This window comes from Macrobrachium rosenbergii, chromosome 51 (genome assembly GCF_040412425.1).
Source record: "Macrobrachium rosenbergii isolate ZJJX-2024 chromosome 51, ASM4041242v1, whole genome shotgun sequence".
Classification (NCBI taxonomy): Eukaryota; Metazoa; Arthropoda; class Malacostraca; order Decapoda; family Palaemonidae; genus Macrobrachium; species Macrobrachium rosenbergii.
Window position 1 is genome coordinate 7520751 of NC_089791.1, and position 18013 is coordinate 7538763.

Genomic DNA, 18013 nt, shown 5'->3' on the forward strand with positions numbered 1-18013 from the left:
TAAGAGATTTACTGAGATGGGGAGATGCCGTAACTTTTTGTGAGGTATACATGTTTTTTCTAATATTTCTTTGTACTTTTCTTTGCAAAATTACACTTATAGCTGACATACTATCATAAAAGATAAGAAATAAAACCAACAGCAGTCCCTGGGTACATTTATGAGGAAATTAATAAAAAGATGTCCTAGAGCGGCAGAGAGGCAGTACATTCCCCTCTGTAATCTCAAGGCATACTGATCAGTGTCTCTCCCAAGCTGAGTTAAATACTGTACAGTAGTTGCCATAAGTCATTAATGGCCCATTGAAGTGCTATGAACATTTTTCCCTCTAAATTCATCCAAACTGAATGGCTCTTAACATTAATACTCACATGAGGATTCCTGGCCATCACCCTAAACCTGTTATAGATAATCATATGAGGATTCCTGTCCGGGGTTAACAAGTAGTGAATCTTCACTCGGCTGACGGCATTGAAAACCGATTAGTGAATTAACTTTTTATTTACATAATCTTTTCATTTGCTGCTGTTTGTACCTCTTAATTTTCATATATGCTGCTGTTTGTACCTCTTGTAAACAGCAACACCAAGATCTTTATGTTTCGATTATTTTGTTCTTGTCTTCCTCAAATTTACTAGCTGTACTCCCAGGATAGTTTTCCATATCCGTAACTGACTCACAAGGCTAATGTTTGTTTTTTATAATGTAAAAGTTAACCTTATGACGTCAAGCCTCTCACATAAGGAGCATTACAACAGTAATTGCAGTCCTTTCCAGTATTTAGCTTAGGACTGATGTTCTTCACTCTATTGCTATGTTTTGTTATCATAGTGGTAAGTAGCAATTATTGTTTTAAAGGAAAATAAAAGCAAAAATATACCTAATAAATCAGTAGAGCAAAAACATGAAAGTGCTGTAGGATGTCTAGCCACTGACTACCCGACTAGGCCAAAGAGCTCTGGCTAGACTGACTCAGTCAGGTTGCTACATAGTAAATGCTGCTATACAGAGATTTTAGTTTATACCTATTTTTGAGCTTTGTTGCACGTGAAATAAATATGCCTAGGAGAATGTGTTTGGGTCATCCAGGTAAAGTCTGCCATATTAGTGTCTTTGCTGGAGATGGGCCCTTACTTTCTGTGAGAAGAGAATGATTTACAAGGGATTGTTGGAGTACTGGAATGCTTAAAAGACCTCAAGACCAGGAGGGGAGTCCATGGCCGTTAGTTATAGTTGGTCGAATGGTGGGGGACCAGATAACTCCCTAGAGAAGGTGAATACTTCAGCTTGCTGGATGACAAAGAGATGATGGGCTGGTGCAGCTACTTGTAAGCCTGATCTGCAGGATAGGTGATTGTGGTAGGCTTAACTGGTTGATAACAGTGTCCCAAAGATGAGTTGCTAGTGTCCCCCTGAAGATGCCTTGAAGAACTCCATCAATAGTAACTTTTGAAATCATGGCGTGAGTTGTCATTGGCTTTCAAGTTCATAATTGCCAAAATTAAAAATTCATATTTTACTAAGTTTCTGTTAAAGGATTATATAAAAACACAAATATGTACAAGAAACAGCCAAAATCGAGAAGTGAAGGTGGTTACCAGGAATGTGAGAATAATAAAACTATAAACATTGCAATAACTAGGCTAGCAAGGAAGTAAATCACATTATTGCTAAAAACCTCCAGCCTGATAGGAAAGAGAAAATGATGTCTGAAAAGTGAAACTATCCCAGAATGAATTAAAAAAAGCACTGGACAAAGAGGAGAATTCATTGCATATTCATGTTCTCCATAATCCTATTAAGGGAAGGCAGAGAGCCACCTTCTGAAACTCAAACATATTGAAATTATATTTCTCAAAGAAAAGAAAGAACAAACTTGACACATGAATTAAAAGGAGCTCAGAAAATGGAATGAAAAAGAAAATGATAGTACAGTGTTGACAGTGCACAAGCATCTTAATCCTAGGACAGGGACACACAAGAGACATTGCTGTGAAGTTTCCCTAAAGATTGGTGAGTTGAGTGTGTCGGGGTATACACAGTATGGGTTTCTTGATTTTGAATGGTAAAAGTTGGTGGGACTGAGGTCTGTTGCATGGTAGTAAATCAGTTTGTTATTAATGGGTTTTAGGAACAGATATTTGTTTATTATGAACTCTCTAATCATACATTTGTTTATGATGAACTCTCTAATCATACAGTCAATCCGTGCAGTGGCTCTCCATTTGCATGAACTTACAAAACTCTGACAGACAAAGGATACAGTTTGTCTGCCCAAGCCAACTTTGTTCTGTGACTTGGTATTATTTATAATTTACTGTTTGGACCTTGCCTGTGCTGGTGTACTACAAGTTGCTCTGAGGATTTAGCATCTTTTTACCTTTGTGCTGTGCTGTTATTTATTCCATTCATTTATTTACTGGTCACCTTTCCTCATTCATAGGATGATTTTTTATCATAATAGTAAATACAGGCAGTCCCCTGTTACTGGCGGGCTTGGTTATTGGTGATCCGTTTTTTGCTTGTCAAGCGATGAAGATCAGCGATTTTTGGTGCCAATTTCTGCTTATCAGCGCTGATAATCCGATATTGGTACTAATACATACCTAATAGAGGTGCCGATCTCCAGTTATCGGCGCTGAAAATCACTGATTTTTGTTTATTGGCAATTCTCGCTTGTCACACCGTCAGAACAGAACCCTGCCGATAATCAGAGGCTACCTGTATTTATGTTTTTTATTGTTTTATGTTATAACTTCAGTTTAATGTCATAGACTGTTGCTCATGATGTGTAAAAGGTTCATCTACAAGAATTTCTCTTAATATCTGTGGTGAGGATTGTTGATCTGTTACTAGTTTTCTCTGATAGCTAATAAAGAATCTCCTCTTGGAATCTTCTCTAGTAAAAATATACCATGTGGAAGTGTTTTTGTAATTATTAATTTAGCCCCTCAGTTTATTTATCAGATGCTTTGGGATGTAGCCTTCTGATATATAAAATTTGTAAAGTAATAAAGACTACAGTATAGCATACAGTAAACCCCCCGTATTCACATTCTCATGATTCGCGGACTCACACATTCATGGGTTTCTCTGTGGAACATATCTAGCCATTATTCGCAGAAAATTCGCCCATTCACACTATTTTCCACTGAAATATTCACTAATTACTGTATTTTCATATAATTTTCATGAATAAATGCACTTTTTGTGATAAAACTGTTAAAATACTCAGGTATAAGCATTTTTACAGGGTTTTTCTTGTGTTTAAACTATCAAAATGGGCAGTTCTAGGTGTTTTTAGAGGGGTTTTAAGTATTCGCGGATTTTAGCTACTCGCAGGGGGGTGTGGTACGCATCCCCCACGAATACGGGGGGTTCACTGTATACTTAAACATTCAAGAACCCACACCTAACAGTAAATCCATATGACTCCAAACTGTATCATTCAGTTTAACCCTTACTGGATGGGCATGATCATGTGAGGCATAATAAGAGCTCTAGAGTGTGAAGTGGACCACCTCTAGTAAGAATCAGTATTTGTGCCATACAGTTTGAACAAATTTTGCGGGAATAATGTCCACATCACTTCGATAGGCCATAAATGACTTATGGCAACTCTTACAGCAGCACTACTACCTCAGTACAGGGCGGAGGAATATCAGTGTGACTTGAGATTTCATGGGGGAATGTTTTACACCTCCATCCTAGGATGTCTTTTTATATATTTGATCATAAATGTACCCAGGGGTTGCTGTTGGTTTTAATTCTTATGTTTTATGATAGTATGTCAGCTATAATTATAATTTTGCAGACTAAAGTACAAAGAAATACTAGAAAAAATTTGTATACCTAACTAAAAGGTACTGCATCTCCCCATCTAAGTACATCTCATAAATATTTTACCATAAATATACTCAGAAATTATTACTAATTTTAGTTCTTATCTGTTATGATATTGTGTGATCTGTAATGATAAATTTACAAAATAGGATAAAAAAATTATTGAAAAAAGCACGTATAACTTGGTAAAATTAGCATATTTTTACGAGTGTCTTGGAAAAGAGGCCTTGCACAGGGTTAGAAATATGCACTTTCAACTTCCCGTGGAGGGTACAGAAAATTTTTTAAAGATTTTTTCTTATACCAAGTGCATTTGCATTGATTTTTTTTTTAAATTGGCCAATATTTTAGTCCGGCCTGTAAGGGTCAAGAAATCCATCCACAAAATGCAATACTGTACTTTTAAAAAGGTAGGCCAGCAAAAAATCATACTACAATAAACCTCCCGTATTCGCATTCTCATGATTTGCGGACTCACAGATTTGTGGATTTCTCTATGGAACATATACACATTATTCATGGAAAATTTCCCATTCGCAGTATTTTTCGCTGAGAAATATTCACTAATTACTGTATTTTCATATAATTTTCATGAATAAATGCACTTTTTGTGATGAAACTATTAATATACTCAGGTACCCAGGTAGTATTGAGTTACGATAATTCGCCTTACGATTTTTTTGTTTTTGCGATGGGGTAAGCAATTAACACCGATATGACAGTATTTATAAAATATTTTTAAATTTCACACAGGCACAGGCTGCAGAGTACAATCAGGCAGCGAGAGAGACCAAATTACACTAGACCAACTTCTTTTCCTCCATCTCTTTATCCCATATTCTAGTTAAAAAGTAAAAGCGAATGATGAAAGCATTGTTAGTAACCTTATATTCTTGCGTAAATGAGTACAGCCATAAACAACCAAACAAGAAACTGTTGTTTTGCTTATAACTGAATAGGGTAACAATAGCTGTTTTGCTTGTATTTCAACCATTGTACGGTAGCAAACAATTACCATAGTTATGTTAAAAATGACATTAAGTAGAATAGGACTGATATATTTTTACATTATACCCTTATTCGCTATGGATAAAAGGTCAGCAAGGAAATACTGTGTACTGTTAAATTTAAGGTGCAAGTTGTAACTGAAGCTGAGAAAACAATGTTCAAGCTGCTAGTGACTATAAATTATTATGCATTGGCAACATGGATGAAACTCGACCATAAATAAAATTGGAGACAGTATTTTAATCAAAACTACTGGGCATGAAAGAACACATACTACTGCTGTTCTCACGCTGATAAAAGATAGATACGTAAAGCTTGTGTTATGATGAAATCAAGTGAAAATAGCAAATTGAATCTTGATTTTTTCATACAAAACAAACATTCCCCCAAACAGCCAACGTCATCGGTTAATGAAAAAAGCTAAATTAATTTCACTACGAGACGTATTTAAGTTATATTTCGATTTAAAAACACTTCGTATAACAAAAAATAACCTTGTCCCATATGAACAAAGTATCTAGAGATTCATTTTCGCTAACTAAAAGCAAGGAATGCACTCTGAACTGAGGCAAATATGGCGAAATAAACTTACCGCGTAATGTATTTCCAAACCAAAACAATGATTGCTATGATCGCAATTTATAATACAAAAGCAATTTAAGTATTATATATACAATATCATTGGATACAGGTGAAGTAAAGCATAGCATTTTAAAAGATCTATGGAAGAGATGCATATTTGTTACGTTGATGATTATATAATACGATATTAATATGTGAATACAGAGTACTGTTCAGTATAATGTAGGCTAGTCTACCATATATGTATACGATATACCATAGTGTAGGCTAAGCTAATTCTTGTTTGGTATTCAATTTCTCTTTGTATTGAATTATCATAAGTCAATCTGTACGAACCTCCAGAATTAGCTGATATTAATAATCATTATATCGTATATGCATAGAGTATACTTTATAGTGTAGGCTAGGGTACCATATATGTAAATATGTTACTGAATACCCTAGTGTAGGTTACACTATACTGTATCCGAGATACGTTTTTTCCAACAAACGATGGGTACCCATCGTAAGTAGGATAATACCGGTATAAGCATTTTTAGATTTTTTTTGTGTTTGAACTATCAAAATAGGCAGTTCTAAGTGTTTTTAGAAGGGTTTTAAGTATTCACAGATTTTAGCTATTCTCGGGGGTTGGGTGGTACGCATCCCCCGTGAATATGGGGGTTTACTGTACTGCAGATGATGAGTCAGGAAGTCCAAGGAGTCCAGGTCTAATAAGTGGAGGTGTTATCTTCTCTGACAATTTGGTTAGTAAGTGTGGAGAGTGCATTGATAACATTAATTCTTTCTCAGGGAGTTAAACTGTAATACAGTTGAATTTTGACAATACTTGATAGGGTCTTGCTCATCTAGAATTTAGAGGTCCTAAGCAGATAAACAAGGGGAAAATGGTTTGTATGGATAGTGAAAGGAACTCCAAATTGGAAAGGGTGAGATTTTTTCATTACTCATTGCAGTCCAGTGAGTTCCTGTTCAAAGGTAAAATATATAAGCTGTATATTGCTGAATGTCATCAATGTGTAGTCAGTTGTATATTCATTGTGCAGCTGCATGTGACATAAACCTGTGAAAATAGAAGATTCAACATGTAATTCTAAATGATTAGGATAGTCTCCATAATCAGAGAAGGTAAGAACTATCTCTTGTTGGATCTGTTTCAATGTACAGGAAGCAGTTTATGTTACTTCAGTCCATGGTATTTGCTGGTTACTTACCCCACAGTCAGCTGTGATAAAGGTGGTAAATAGAGGGGGGGGAATCCTTAATGATTTATTTTGGAAACCGATAAGAAAACTTCCCAATTCCTATGCAGTTGATTGTTTCGGATAATTTGAATTTTTTTTTATTGTTTTCTTCAGGATTTATTAAGCCATCTGTATTGGTTGTATGCCCAAAAAACTGAGCACTGCCTGGCTAACAGTAATTTATTTGAATTTTGGCAGTAAGTGTTTGGGATTCTGCAAACAACAAAATCTAGGTAATTGTAAGTAATTGGTTTGTATGGAAAAATTAATCAGGTTTTTAGAAGAATTTATTTTGCTGTATAGTACAATATGTTTACCAGTTTCTAGTAGGGTAATAGATTTTAGTGTCAATGAGTTTTGCACAAAGTAAGCATATTTTTTCTTGTATATTCCAGAATTCTGGTATTGAAAAGGCCTTCCTATTTGATGTCCTTTCCAAAATATATATAGCAACAGATTCTTCACCTGTGGACATGCAGAGTTATGAATTATGTTGTGAAATGATAGATGTTGTTATTGATATATCTGATATTTACGGGTGAGTTGTTGACTTGCTTTTTCTTTTATGTCAGTTAGTGTTTCACTCTTCTTGTTTTATTTTTAGTTCATTAGACACTAAAGTGTGATTCATAAATTGAGATTTCTATGAATGTAGTTTTTAATTTTTTGATCATATAGAATAACAGGTAAATAGTCAAAATTTCAAGAGGAAAAATAAAAGAGTATGTTCTTAATACAGTAATAGAAAAAAAAAAAATAATATGTTCAGAATAGTAAAGTCAGTTGAGAAACATGAAATATATTCAAAGAGGCAAAATATATATAAAAAGAAGATATCGAAAAAATAACTGAAAAACGTCCCTAAGATTCCTACCTCCTTGTTATTGGTAGGTGCCATATGAATACAACTATCTGGGTACTCTCTTAACTCAGGTGTGTGTGTTTTCTCTAAACTAAATTTGCTGGGAAAGATGCTTTGAATGATTTTGCTTTGGTATCTTTTTTCCTGGTACTTCTTAAGCTGATGTTTTGTGACCTTGAGCATGTTTTTGATTACATAAATGTAGAGGGTGATTTTGATAGTATTCTCCAGCAGCGTGTGTTCTCTCTAAACTAAATTTGCTAGGAGAGATGCTTTAAACTGACTTTGCTAGGGTATCTTTTTTCCTGTTCTGTTTCTATCTCCTGGTACTTCTTAGGCTGACCTTTTGTGACCTTGAGCATGTTTTTGATTATATAAATGTAAAGTGTGTGATTTTGATAGAATTCTCCACACTTACAGAATCCAGGTACCTGATGTGATTGAGTAGGTGAAATTCTTGTGCCCCCAGAGCTAGATATGGTCTCAGTAGGTTAGTGACCACAAAAGAACTGAAAGTTCTAGGGTAGCCCATAAAATGGGTTCTTGAGTTCTGTTTAAGTGTAAATCATGCTTGGTATGGGAGCATTCTCAGTTGAATGTTAACCCTCTGGTGACCTGATGATGCGAAACCGCGTCAATAAATTTATTGCCGTAAATGCTCCGGTGACACAACATCCGCGTCATCCGTAAGTTATTTTCGGGGGAAGTTCATCAAAAAAAGAAGGAGTCATCCGAAGAACACAAGGACTGCGATATTGCGTGGGCAGATCTTGGACCTACAAGAAAAAACACAGTTTTCACTTTTTCTAGCATTATTTATTACTGAGTAATTACAAAAATGTCAGCTATATATATATATATATATATATATATATATATATATATATATATATATATATATATATATATATATATATATATATATATATATATATATATATATATATGTGTGTATACTGTAGTTAGGGCCGATTTATGCATGCATAGATAATTTTTGTATGTTTGTGCGTCTGTAAATAACTATATGTATATATAAACCCCCGTATATTCTATGGTTTGTGGACTCATACATTCGTATTTCTCTGTAACATATCTAGCCATTTTTCGCGGAAAATATTTCTATATATTTCACTGATATTCACTAATTACTGTATTTTCATATAATTTTCATGAATAAATATTTTTGTATAAAACTATTAAAATACTATATATATATTTACAGGGTTTTATTGGTTTAAGCTATAAATATATATGTTTTTAGAGGGTTTTTAAGCATATATTTGACCTATATATCCCCTATATATCATATATATTATTCAAACAGCCATTCTTTGTACTATATATATATGAACAGCAAAATGTAAAAATATATTTCTATATAATATATATATAGAAAAAAAAAAAAGATTGTCCGTAATATATACAATTGCTCAATTTTATTCTAACAATACAGATATATTTTATAGAAATTTATTCAGCTTTCTAATGCCACCTTTATTTTTATTCTATCTTTATTCCTATATATATATAACATAAGTAGGTTGAAAAATCTGAAAATTGCACTCCGTAAAAAATTAGCATTATTTAATCGGCAACAGCTAATTAGCAAACATATTTTTAGCAAAATGATTGCTTCCATGTGAAAGTTCAAACATTTCCACACAATTTATTTATAAAATAAACTCCCCAAACCTAATTATTATATTTTTCATGATTATTTTAAAAAAAATTACGATTTTCCATAAAAATTTCACGTTCATCACGTCTTTTTTATTATTTCTAAGCCTTGCAAAGATTTTCTGATTGCTTTAGGAAAAATTCAGTCATTCTTTAGGAAAAATTCAATCATTCGCCGACATCATAAAACAAAGCAGAAGTGTATATCAGTTATAGTATGGATGTATCGATTTTTACAAAGAAACTTTTCTGCGCGAAGCCCCACTTTTTCCTCCACGGCATGTCACGCACCGGTTAGTGCTATAAGAACCCCCGTAAGCGCGAGACGGTTAATAATCTTCATTCCAGACAAGTAATCAAATCCCTTGAATGACAATGACCTGTGCTTGGACTTAGACATTTTTCAACTCTTCCACAAAAACTAGATCTAAACCAAAAAGATAAGTCTTACAGCACACTGAAGCTGTGTAGCGTTCACAAAACAAACGAAATGACAAGACCTGACCTTCATCAATTTTGATTCCCTTTTCAGGAATGAAAATTTATTTAAATTCTATTACACTTCCAGAAAGTCAAGAAAATATTCATTAAGAACATTTTTTAATGGAATTATTGTAAATAACGTAAATGCTGTTGTTGTTTATTTTATTATTTGTTTTACTGTTGATTTTTACTATGTTGTTTTGAATTTGTTTATTAGTTTTGCATCTGATTATATGTTGTTAATTTTGATTCTTGTGAGAGACATTGAGCTGAACCCTGTGCCTGCCACTCATTACTGCAAGAGGAATTGCAGAGTACTGTACCCAAATATTTTAGACTTGAAGTCAACTTTTCTTGATCTCCAGAGTTGTACCTGTAACTTCATTTTGATGTTTTTATTTGAGACACTTGTAAGTAGTTACAAGTCAAAGGTTGATTTTTTAATCCGAGGGTTTGATGGCCGTGACTTTGTTTATCATAATACCACGTCACATGTGCATGGTATAGCTGTCTACACTAGGTCTGGACAGCCTATTTATCATCAGAAAAACATGGAGTGTAATTGCCATGATGTTTTTTTTCATTGTTTTCAGTAAGTTCTACAGTGTTTCTGTATTCACTGTTTACCGCAATCCAGATATTGATGATTTTATGTATGACTGTCTCTTGGATAGGATTAATATGGCTCAGTCGTAGGATTCAAGAGCTTCACTCATTATTTGTGGCGACTGCAATGCAAAGCACAGCAAGTGGCTTAATTCAAATTTTACGGATCAACATGGCCAGTCTGCTCTTGGGTTCTTTGTATCCTCTGATTTTGTCCAGCTAATTTAGGAACCCATGCATATTACTGGTAATAGATTAGACTTCGTATTCGCAGATGCTACCATCAAGTCAAGTCAAGGTCTGTGAGTATACAGGCACTTTTGACCAATGTGTCATTGAGATGGACATATCTGTCAATCAGTATGTTCCCATACTGATGGCTATTTTGATAAGGTATGTCCTTAGAAAGGTAATCAAGATTAGGACAAATGATCAGCCATGGTATGATGATTCATGTAGACGAGCTTATCATGACAAGCAGTCCAAATTCAACACATGGAGATGAAACGATTCACATGAAAATTACACCATTTTTGTTGAGTCTTGCCGTGCTACAATAATTCCTTAAAGAGGAAACTTGAAGGAGTTACTCAGCCTCATCTGTGGTGGACCAAATTGGCATCTTCTTTCTTTGGGTCAGGCTCATCTTCCATTCTACCACTACTAATAGATAATGATAGATTGGTTACTGGCCCAAAGGAAAAGACTAAACTGCTTCATGGAGCTTTTGAAGCTAAACAGTCAGTGGAAGATGTCCTCCTCCCTGATACTTGTCATCCTGAACATATTCTTACAAAATTTGCACTTGGTTCTAGGGATGTTAAGAAAACTCTTGATAATCTTGGTAGCTGGGGTGAAGATCCTGATAGTTTATTCCCTTTGTTTTTTAAAAAGTTTTCTACTGTGTTGTCTCCCAAGATTAGTAGATTCTATAGATTTTTACGTTGACGTAGTATCTGTGCAGATGAGCGCAGGCTTAGTAACACAGTGCCCATTCCAAAGAGTTATATCTGCAGACTGCAGTAACTACAGGCCAATTTATGTTCTCCCTGTGCACTCCAAAGTTGTAGTAAAACTTATTTCTAAGCCACTAGTATACAAGTGTGTGGAGTCCAAAGGATTGTCAGCTGACAGTCAATATGCATACAGTCGACCCCCAGTATTCACGGGGATGCGTACCACAACCCCCCACCAATAGCTAAAATCTGCAAATACTTGACACCCCTCTAAAAGTGCTTATAACTGTCTATTTTGATCATTCAAACACCAAAAAAACCCTCTAAAATGCTTTTACCTGAGTATTTTTAGTAATTTTATCACAAAAAATGCATTTAGTCATGAAAATACAGTAATTAGTGAATATTTCTCTATGAGAAATACAGCAAATAGGCAAATATTCCATGAATAATGTGTATATACATTCCATAGAAAAATCTGTGAATAGGTGAGGCAGCGAATCCTGAACCGTGAATAGCAGGAGTCCACTGTATTGGAAGTAGTTAGGTACTTGCAATGCACTTTCAGATTTGACATGCCATTTGCAAGAGACCCTTGACAAGGGTTTTAAGTGTAGAGTAATTCAAGTACATTTTGGTGCTGGTTTCAGTTTAGTAAATCATAAACTTCAGAATCTTGGAGTGGATGGATATGCTTTAGGATTACTTCAAGATTTCCCTACAGGTAGGCAACAGGAAGTTGCTGTTGATGGGATCTTTAGTGAACCAAGACCTGTTGATCTACTGTTATTTTTAGTGTATACAAATGATATGGTTGTTGGCTTAGAAAACAGGGTTGTTCAGTATGCTGATGATGTGACACTTGTGGGGTTAGTAAAGTCTCGACATATGAGAAATGAAGCTGCCCTTAGCCTCAGTCATGATATGAAATGGATTAGTGAATAATGTAGTGTGGATTAGTGAATGGTGTAGTGGCTGGGGCATGAGACTGAACTTCAGTAAAATGAAAATGCTATTGATTAGTAGATCTTGTATTGATTGTCTACCCCATCCTTCCCTTCAGGTGGATGGGACTCTGCTGAATAAGTCTGGAGTTTTAACTACACTTGGTGTAACTTTTGACTCATATCTTACTTTTGAGAAACATCTAGTGAAAGTGTCAGCAAATGACACACACAAGTTAGGTATTGCATGTAAGGCCCTATATATTTAAAACAGTGATAAAATCAATACAACCTGTTTTAAGTCATTTGTCCTTCCTTCACATGAATGCTGTTCTCGGATCTTTCCTAGATAGTGACCCCCAATGAAGTTTGGGGGTTGTTACTTAGGACTACAATAAACCCCCCGAATTCGCAGGGGATGCGTACCGCACTCCCCCACGAATAGCTAAAATCCGCGAATACTTAAAACCCCTCTAAAAATGCGTGTACCAGAGTTTTATCACAAACAGTGCATTTAGTCATGAAAATGATATGAAAATAGAGTAATTAGTGAATATTTCTCAGTGAAAAATACTGCGAATGGGCAAATTTTCCACGAATAATTGGTAGGTACGTTCCGCAAAGAAATCAGCGAATAGTGAGACTGCGAATACAGGGTTTACTGTAATATTTCTTTGGGGTCATTGTCTTAATGATATTTACAGGCTTTTGTTAAAGTTTTCATGGTCATCCCCATTGGGCTTGTACTAAACATGTCGCAGAGGTGGATACATACCGGGTTAAAATCCTTCGGGGTTGTATCTAGGAAAGTCCCTGTTCTCCAGTGTGGTTGTCTGGTTCTGCCGAAGATTTATGTCTTTTAGAGAGAGTGATTCGTGGTGGTAGGTTTCTGTTTCCTAGCATTAGCATTTATGACTTGTACCATCAACAGATGGTCTTTTGTTTGTCAATTTTTCATAAGTTGTATTTTAAGAGAGATGTTTCACATTCGCAATTGATCCGTGATCCTCTCTTGATCCTCCTTTCCTGCCAAGAGTGACCACCTTTTCTGAACAGCAGCACCGATATGCACTGAATGTGTTTTGTTGCCAAACTTTATAATAATAATAAAATAGGTATGTGTAATAGGGAGGGAACTAAAGTGAGAGGTTTCAGTGCTCCATCAAAAAAGCTGTCACATAGAACTGCAGCAAACCTAAAGAATTTTGGTTACAAGAGCAACTCTAGTCTTGGAGAGGCACTGGTCATGGAAGCTGGAGATGCTCTGGTCACTAGAAAAATTCTCATCTCGGTGACACCGGTCAAAGATACTGGAACAACGCTAACCTCAGCTCCAGTTGCTAACACAGTTTTGATTCCTGCTGTGGTCATCAGAGTTATTCTGGTTGTGAAAGTTGGGATGGTGAAAGTTGTTGTTGCTCTGGCAGTGGAGTGGCACTGGTTATGGAAGCTGAAGCAGCTCCTATCCCTTGAAGATGGGGACTCAGTGATGCATGGTGATCCTTCAAAATTCCACAGAGGGGCTTGAAACCTGGTTTTGTATGTGGCTGCACTAAGTGAATATGCCTCACTTGTTCCTACACAAATACATCAGGTCTTTACGTAAGGAATATGCTTCAGCACAGCTGGAAACAGCCGTTTAACTTTTAAACAAGGTGGTTAAGTAGTTGACTACTGTCTGACTGGCGAAAGTCCCACCCACCCAGACAGTAAGCATTCACTTTGCTTTTGGCCATCGTGCTATGAGGTACTGTGATCCTGCTCTCTTCCCTGCTTGCTGTTTCGCTTTGTTTTTTCGTTTTTTTTGTTGTTTTTGAGATGGGATCTCTTGTGTTTTTTGTTTGTTTTTGAGATGCAAACCCATGAATCATCCAGCCCGAGTGGAAGGGTTTCTTGATTGCCCTGGTACCGCCTCTACCATGTCACTATCCCAATTGATGTTGACCCTCATGTCCCCTGCACCAGATGCAGGGGGCATGACTGTAATCAGGACTCCATGTGTGACGAGTGTTGGCTCTGGTCCCCTGTGCAGTGGGTGAAGTTTATGCAGAGGAGGAGATACAAGAAGAAGGCTTCCAAGGCATCTTCTGGTGGTAATACGCCTCTGACGATGCTGTTGGTTGCCAGTCATTCTTCCTCTTTCCTTCCTCCTGCAAAGCTTCCCTGTCTTGCTGTCACTCCTTTGGGAGCAGCCTGCCCTTCTTAGTCTTCACTTGCTTCGCTATGTGAAAATCGGCTTTTGAGGGGTGGGCGATCAGAACGGCCTCTGCTTGGTGGTCTCCTTTCGCTCAGGAGGGGAGATTTCCCCTTTGGAGCGAGAAGAGACTGTCACCCCTAACCCGACCTTTTTTTCATTAGCAGAGACTGAGGAACTCCAGGAGATGTGGCTCTCTTTAGGTCTCTCGGGTGTTCCATCCGTGCAGGGCCTTTTGAGTCACCTGAGATCTTGAGCTCCAGTGATGCCCCAAGTGACTCATGCTATGGTAACTGCCACCACTACGACAGATATGATGACGGCTTTCGCCAAAACCACACCCAGTGTGACAACCCATCCAACCCTGACTACTGTACTCTTGAGGTTGTTGACCAGGTGTCTCCGTATGCCCCTGCACAGGCTTACCAGATTGTAACCCCTCCCTCTGCTGTGTCTGTTGCTGCTGTGCCTGCTGCTCCCCCCTCCATTGGGGTCCAGTTTCTACAGGCTCTCCTGAAGATGTTCTGGAAGAAGAAGTTGAAGAAGAGTCCCAAGGTGTCATCGTCGTCTTCACCATCTGCTGCCTTCTTCTCTGAACCTCCTCAGCGGAAGAAGAAGATTGTGTCCCCCTCCCCCAGAAGAAGTCCCATCATGGGGCTTCCAAGGGGCTAATTCCCTCCACAGGGGAGGCAGAGGGCTCTCTCGTTGGCTCTCCTTGGTCTACGTGTGAGCCGGATAGGAAGGACTCTGATTGGGATGCCTCATCCCAACGTAGCCCTGCCGCTAAAGTTTATGTTCTGGGTTCAGTCCTAGGATTAACTCAAATGTATGCCCAAGTGGTCAAGAAGGGATCCGGGGGTTCTGCCGAGCTTCTCCCTCCTGCAGGAAGAATAGACTGAGAGGACTGTGCCCTGGAAGGACTTGAAGGTCCTCTGCCCCAGGAGTCAGACACCCCCGAGGTACAGAGAACCTTTGCAGAGATCGTGGCACTGATATGTCAGCACAACGATCTCGGGGAAGGGGCCATGGCTACATCTGTAGATCATCCGTTGTGCCTCGAAGCCTTTTGGGGACTGAAGACGGAACACAGGGCTTCGGTGGGCTCGCCATGGTCCACGCTTACCGAAGGGGTTTGGGAGTAGGTGAGCACTTTGGTCTTTGGGCAGGAGAGCTCACTTCGCTCCAACTGTTTGGATAAGCTGCTTCCTCCTCTTCTGCCTCGACAGAAGTGCTACTAACATGCCCTCAGAGGGGTCTCTGCAGACAAAACAAGTGGACCCGGACCAGGTCCGGGTCTCTTGCTACCGCAGCTTGGTGCAGAGAGTATCTCTCTTTTGCAGTGAGAGGCAGTGAGCCTGGAGGTTACCGCCATGGCAGCACTCCAGGCAGTCACCTGGCTGGACCTTTGGTCTTTCACAGTGTCCGGGGTTGCTGCCTCCTCCGGTGCCATCACTCCAGGGGAGGATTCCACTTTCAGGAGACTGTGCCAGATGGCTAACCTGTGGGTAAATTTGGTCCTGAAGAGGAGGGATGCCATCCTTACTTGGATAGCCAAGTTCATGGGCCCTGAGTCGGCTTTGACCCTGCAGAATAGACAGTTGCTGGGTTCTTCCTGTCTCGTCCCTAGAGAGCAGGTAGACGCTGCGGGGAACAAACATCGCATCAAGGATAATGACCGTCTTGTCCTCCAGGCAGTGGCAAAGACCTCCGGGTCTTCGTGTGCCACTGTGGCCGGACCTTTGGGTTAGGCTAGCACTTCCTTGACCCCTAAGAAATCCCAGGCTTCAAAGGGTACCTGAGGAAACACCCAGCCTTCTGCCCCTGACAAGAAAAGTACGCAGCCACTCACCTTTCAACCCACTTTCCAGTCTGGAAAAGGGGGCAAGGGAAAGAAGAAAAGAGGACACTAGGGTCGGTGTTCTCCTCTGCATGCTGCTGTTGGTGGGCAGCGGAGTTACATGTTGAGCAATTAGGCAACATGGCAGCAATATGGAGCCGAAACCTGGGAAGAGGTTTGACTGATGCTGAAGAAAGACTCTGTGGAAGTCGTGACAGATCAGTCCCCAGGCTTTTACAGCTGAGTCTTTCTTATAGAGAAAGTGACAGGGGTGTTGGAGACTGGTCATAGATCTTTCTCCCCTAAACTGCTTTGTTTGCCAGACTCGATTCAAGATGGAAATGACATTGTCCATGCTCGCGGCCATCAGGGAGTCCAAATTCATGCGTACGATAGACCTGAAGAATGTGTGTCTTCTAATACCCATCCATCTGCCTTCTCGCAAGTACCTACGCTTTATCCTTGGGGAGATGGTACTCCAGGTCAGGGCACTGTTTCAGGCTCTCAACCACTCCCCAGGTGTTCAAGTGAGTGTTCACCCTTCTGTCAGCTTGGGCCCATTCGCATGGGATACATCTGTTGAGATATCTCGATGATTGGCTAGTCCTGGCAAGCTCCAATCACAGTTGCTCTGGGACAGGGATCGGCTCCTTGAGAAGTCCGATCTCACCCCCAAATAGACGATAAAGTAAATGGGCATGCAGATAGACATGGCAGCAGTAAGAGTGTCCCCTCAGACTCACTTATCAGCAGGTCCAGGAGCTCAATGCAGCCTTTCTGGCTCTCCAAGAGTTTCAGGATCAAGTGATGGGACACTTGGTGGTGTTGAGCGACAACACCACAGTAGTGGCATATGTCAACAAGCAGGAGGCCTAGTTTCTCTTCCAAACATAGTTAGGTATATATATATATATATATATATATATATATATATATATATATATATATATATATATATATATATATATATATATATATATATATATATATATATATATATATATATATATATATATATATAATATTTATAATATATATATATATATATATATATATATATATATATATATATATATATATATATATATATATATATACACACAGTATATATATACAGTATATATATGTATATATATAATATATACAGTATATGTATATGTATATATAGATATATGTATATGTATATATATAATATATATATATGTGTGTATATATATAATATATATATATGAAGCCTTGGTGGCTCAGTCGGTAGAGCAGCGGCCTAGGACTTTGTAGAGGTCCGTGGCGCGGGTTCAAATCCGCAGTCGACTGGTCAGTGAAGGCGGACACTTTGCTATCCATGTAGACACCCCAGGATTACGTATGTAATCAACGGATAGGTTTGCTGAAAAGCAAATGGGTGTTACAGACTAAAACACACATAAACAAAGCCACTCCAACATCTAAAAACATAACAGACACCTCACACGTCTCGAACTGTCGACCTACCTGCCCAGTTCTCCTCGCTGCTTGGGAGAAAGGGAGCTGGGGATTGACACGATACACGTACACATCGTTACCGGGGTCTAGGCGATGTCAGGCAGGGCAGCCGATCGAGGCTACGGCCTACCCCAACGCCAAATCAAAGTCCTTTGTAAAGAAGGCATCGTGCTTACCTCATATAGAAAATGGGAAAAAGCCCGTTAAAACGGAGAAGAATATAAGAATATATATATATATATATATATATATATATATATATATATATATATATATATTTATATATATATATTAT

At 38.1% G+C, this 18013-nt stretch overlaps 1 protein-coding gene across 1 annotated transcript in view; it reads left to right on the forward strand.

The window, feature by feature from the left end:
- RagC-D (Ras-related GTP binding C/D) overlaps window positions 1-18013 on the forward strand; it is a 264323-nt gene that overhangs the window by 185957 nt on the left and 60353 nt on the right. The window contains exon 6 of the mRNA XM_067094786.1: window positions 7073-7215. Within this exon, the coding sequence (XP_066950887.1) occupies window positions 7073-7215 (143 nt within the window). The remainder of the gene's footprint in view (window positions 1-7072; window positions 7216-18013) is intronic.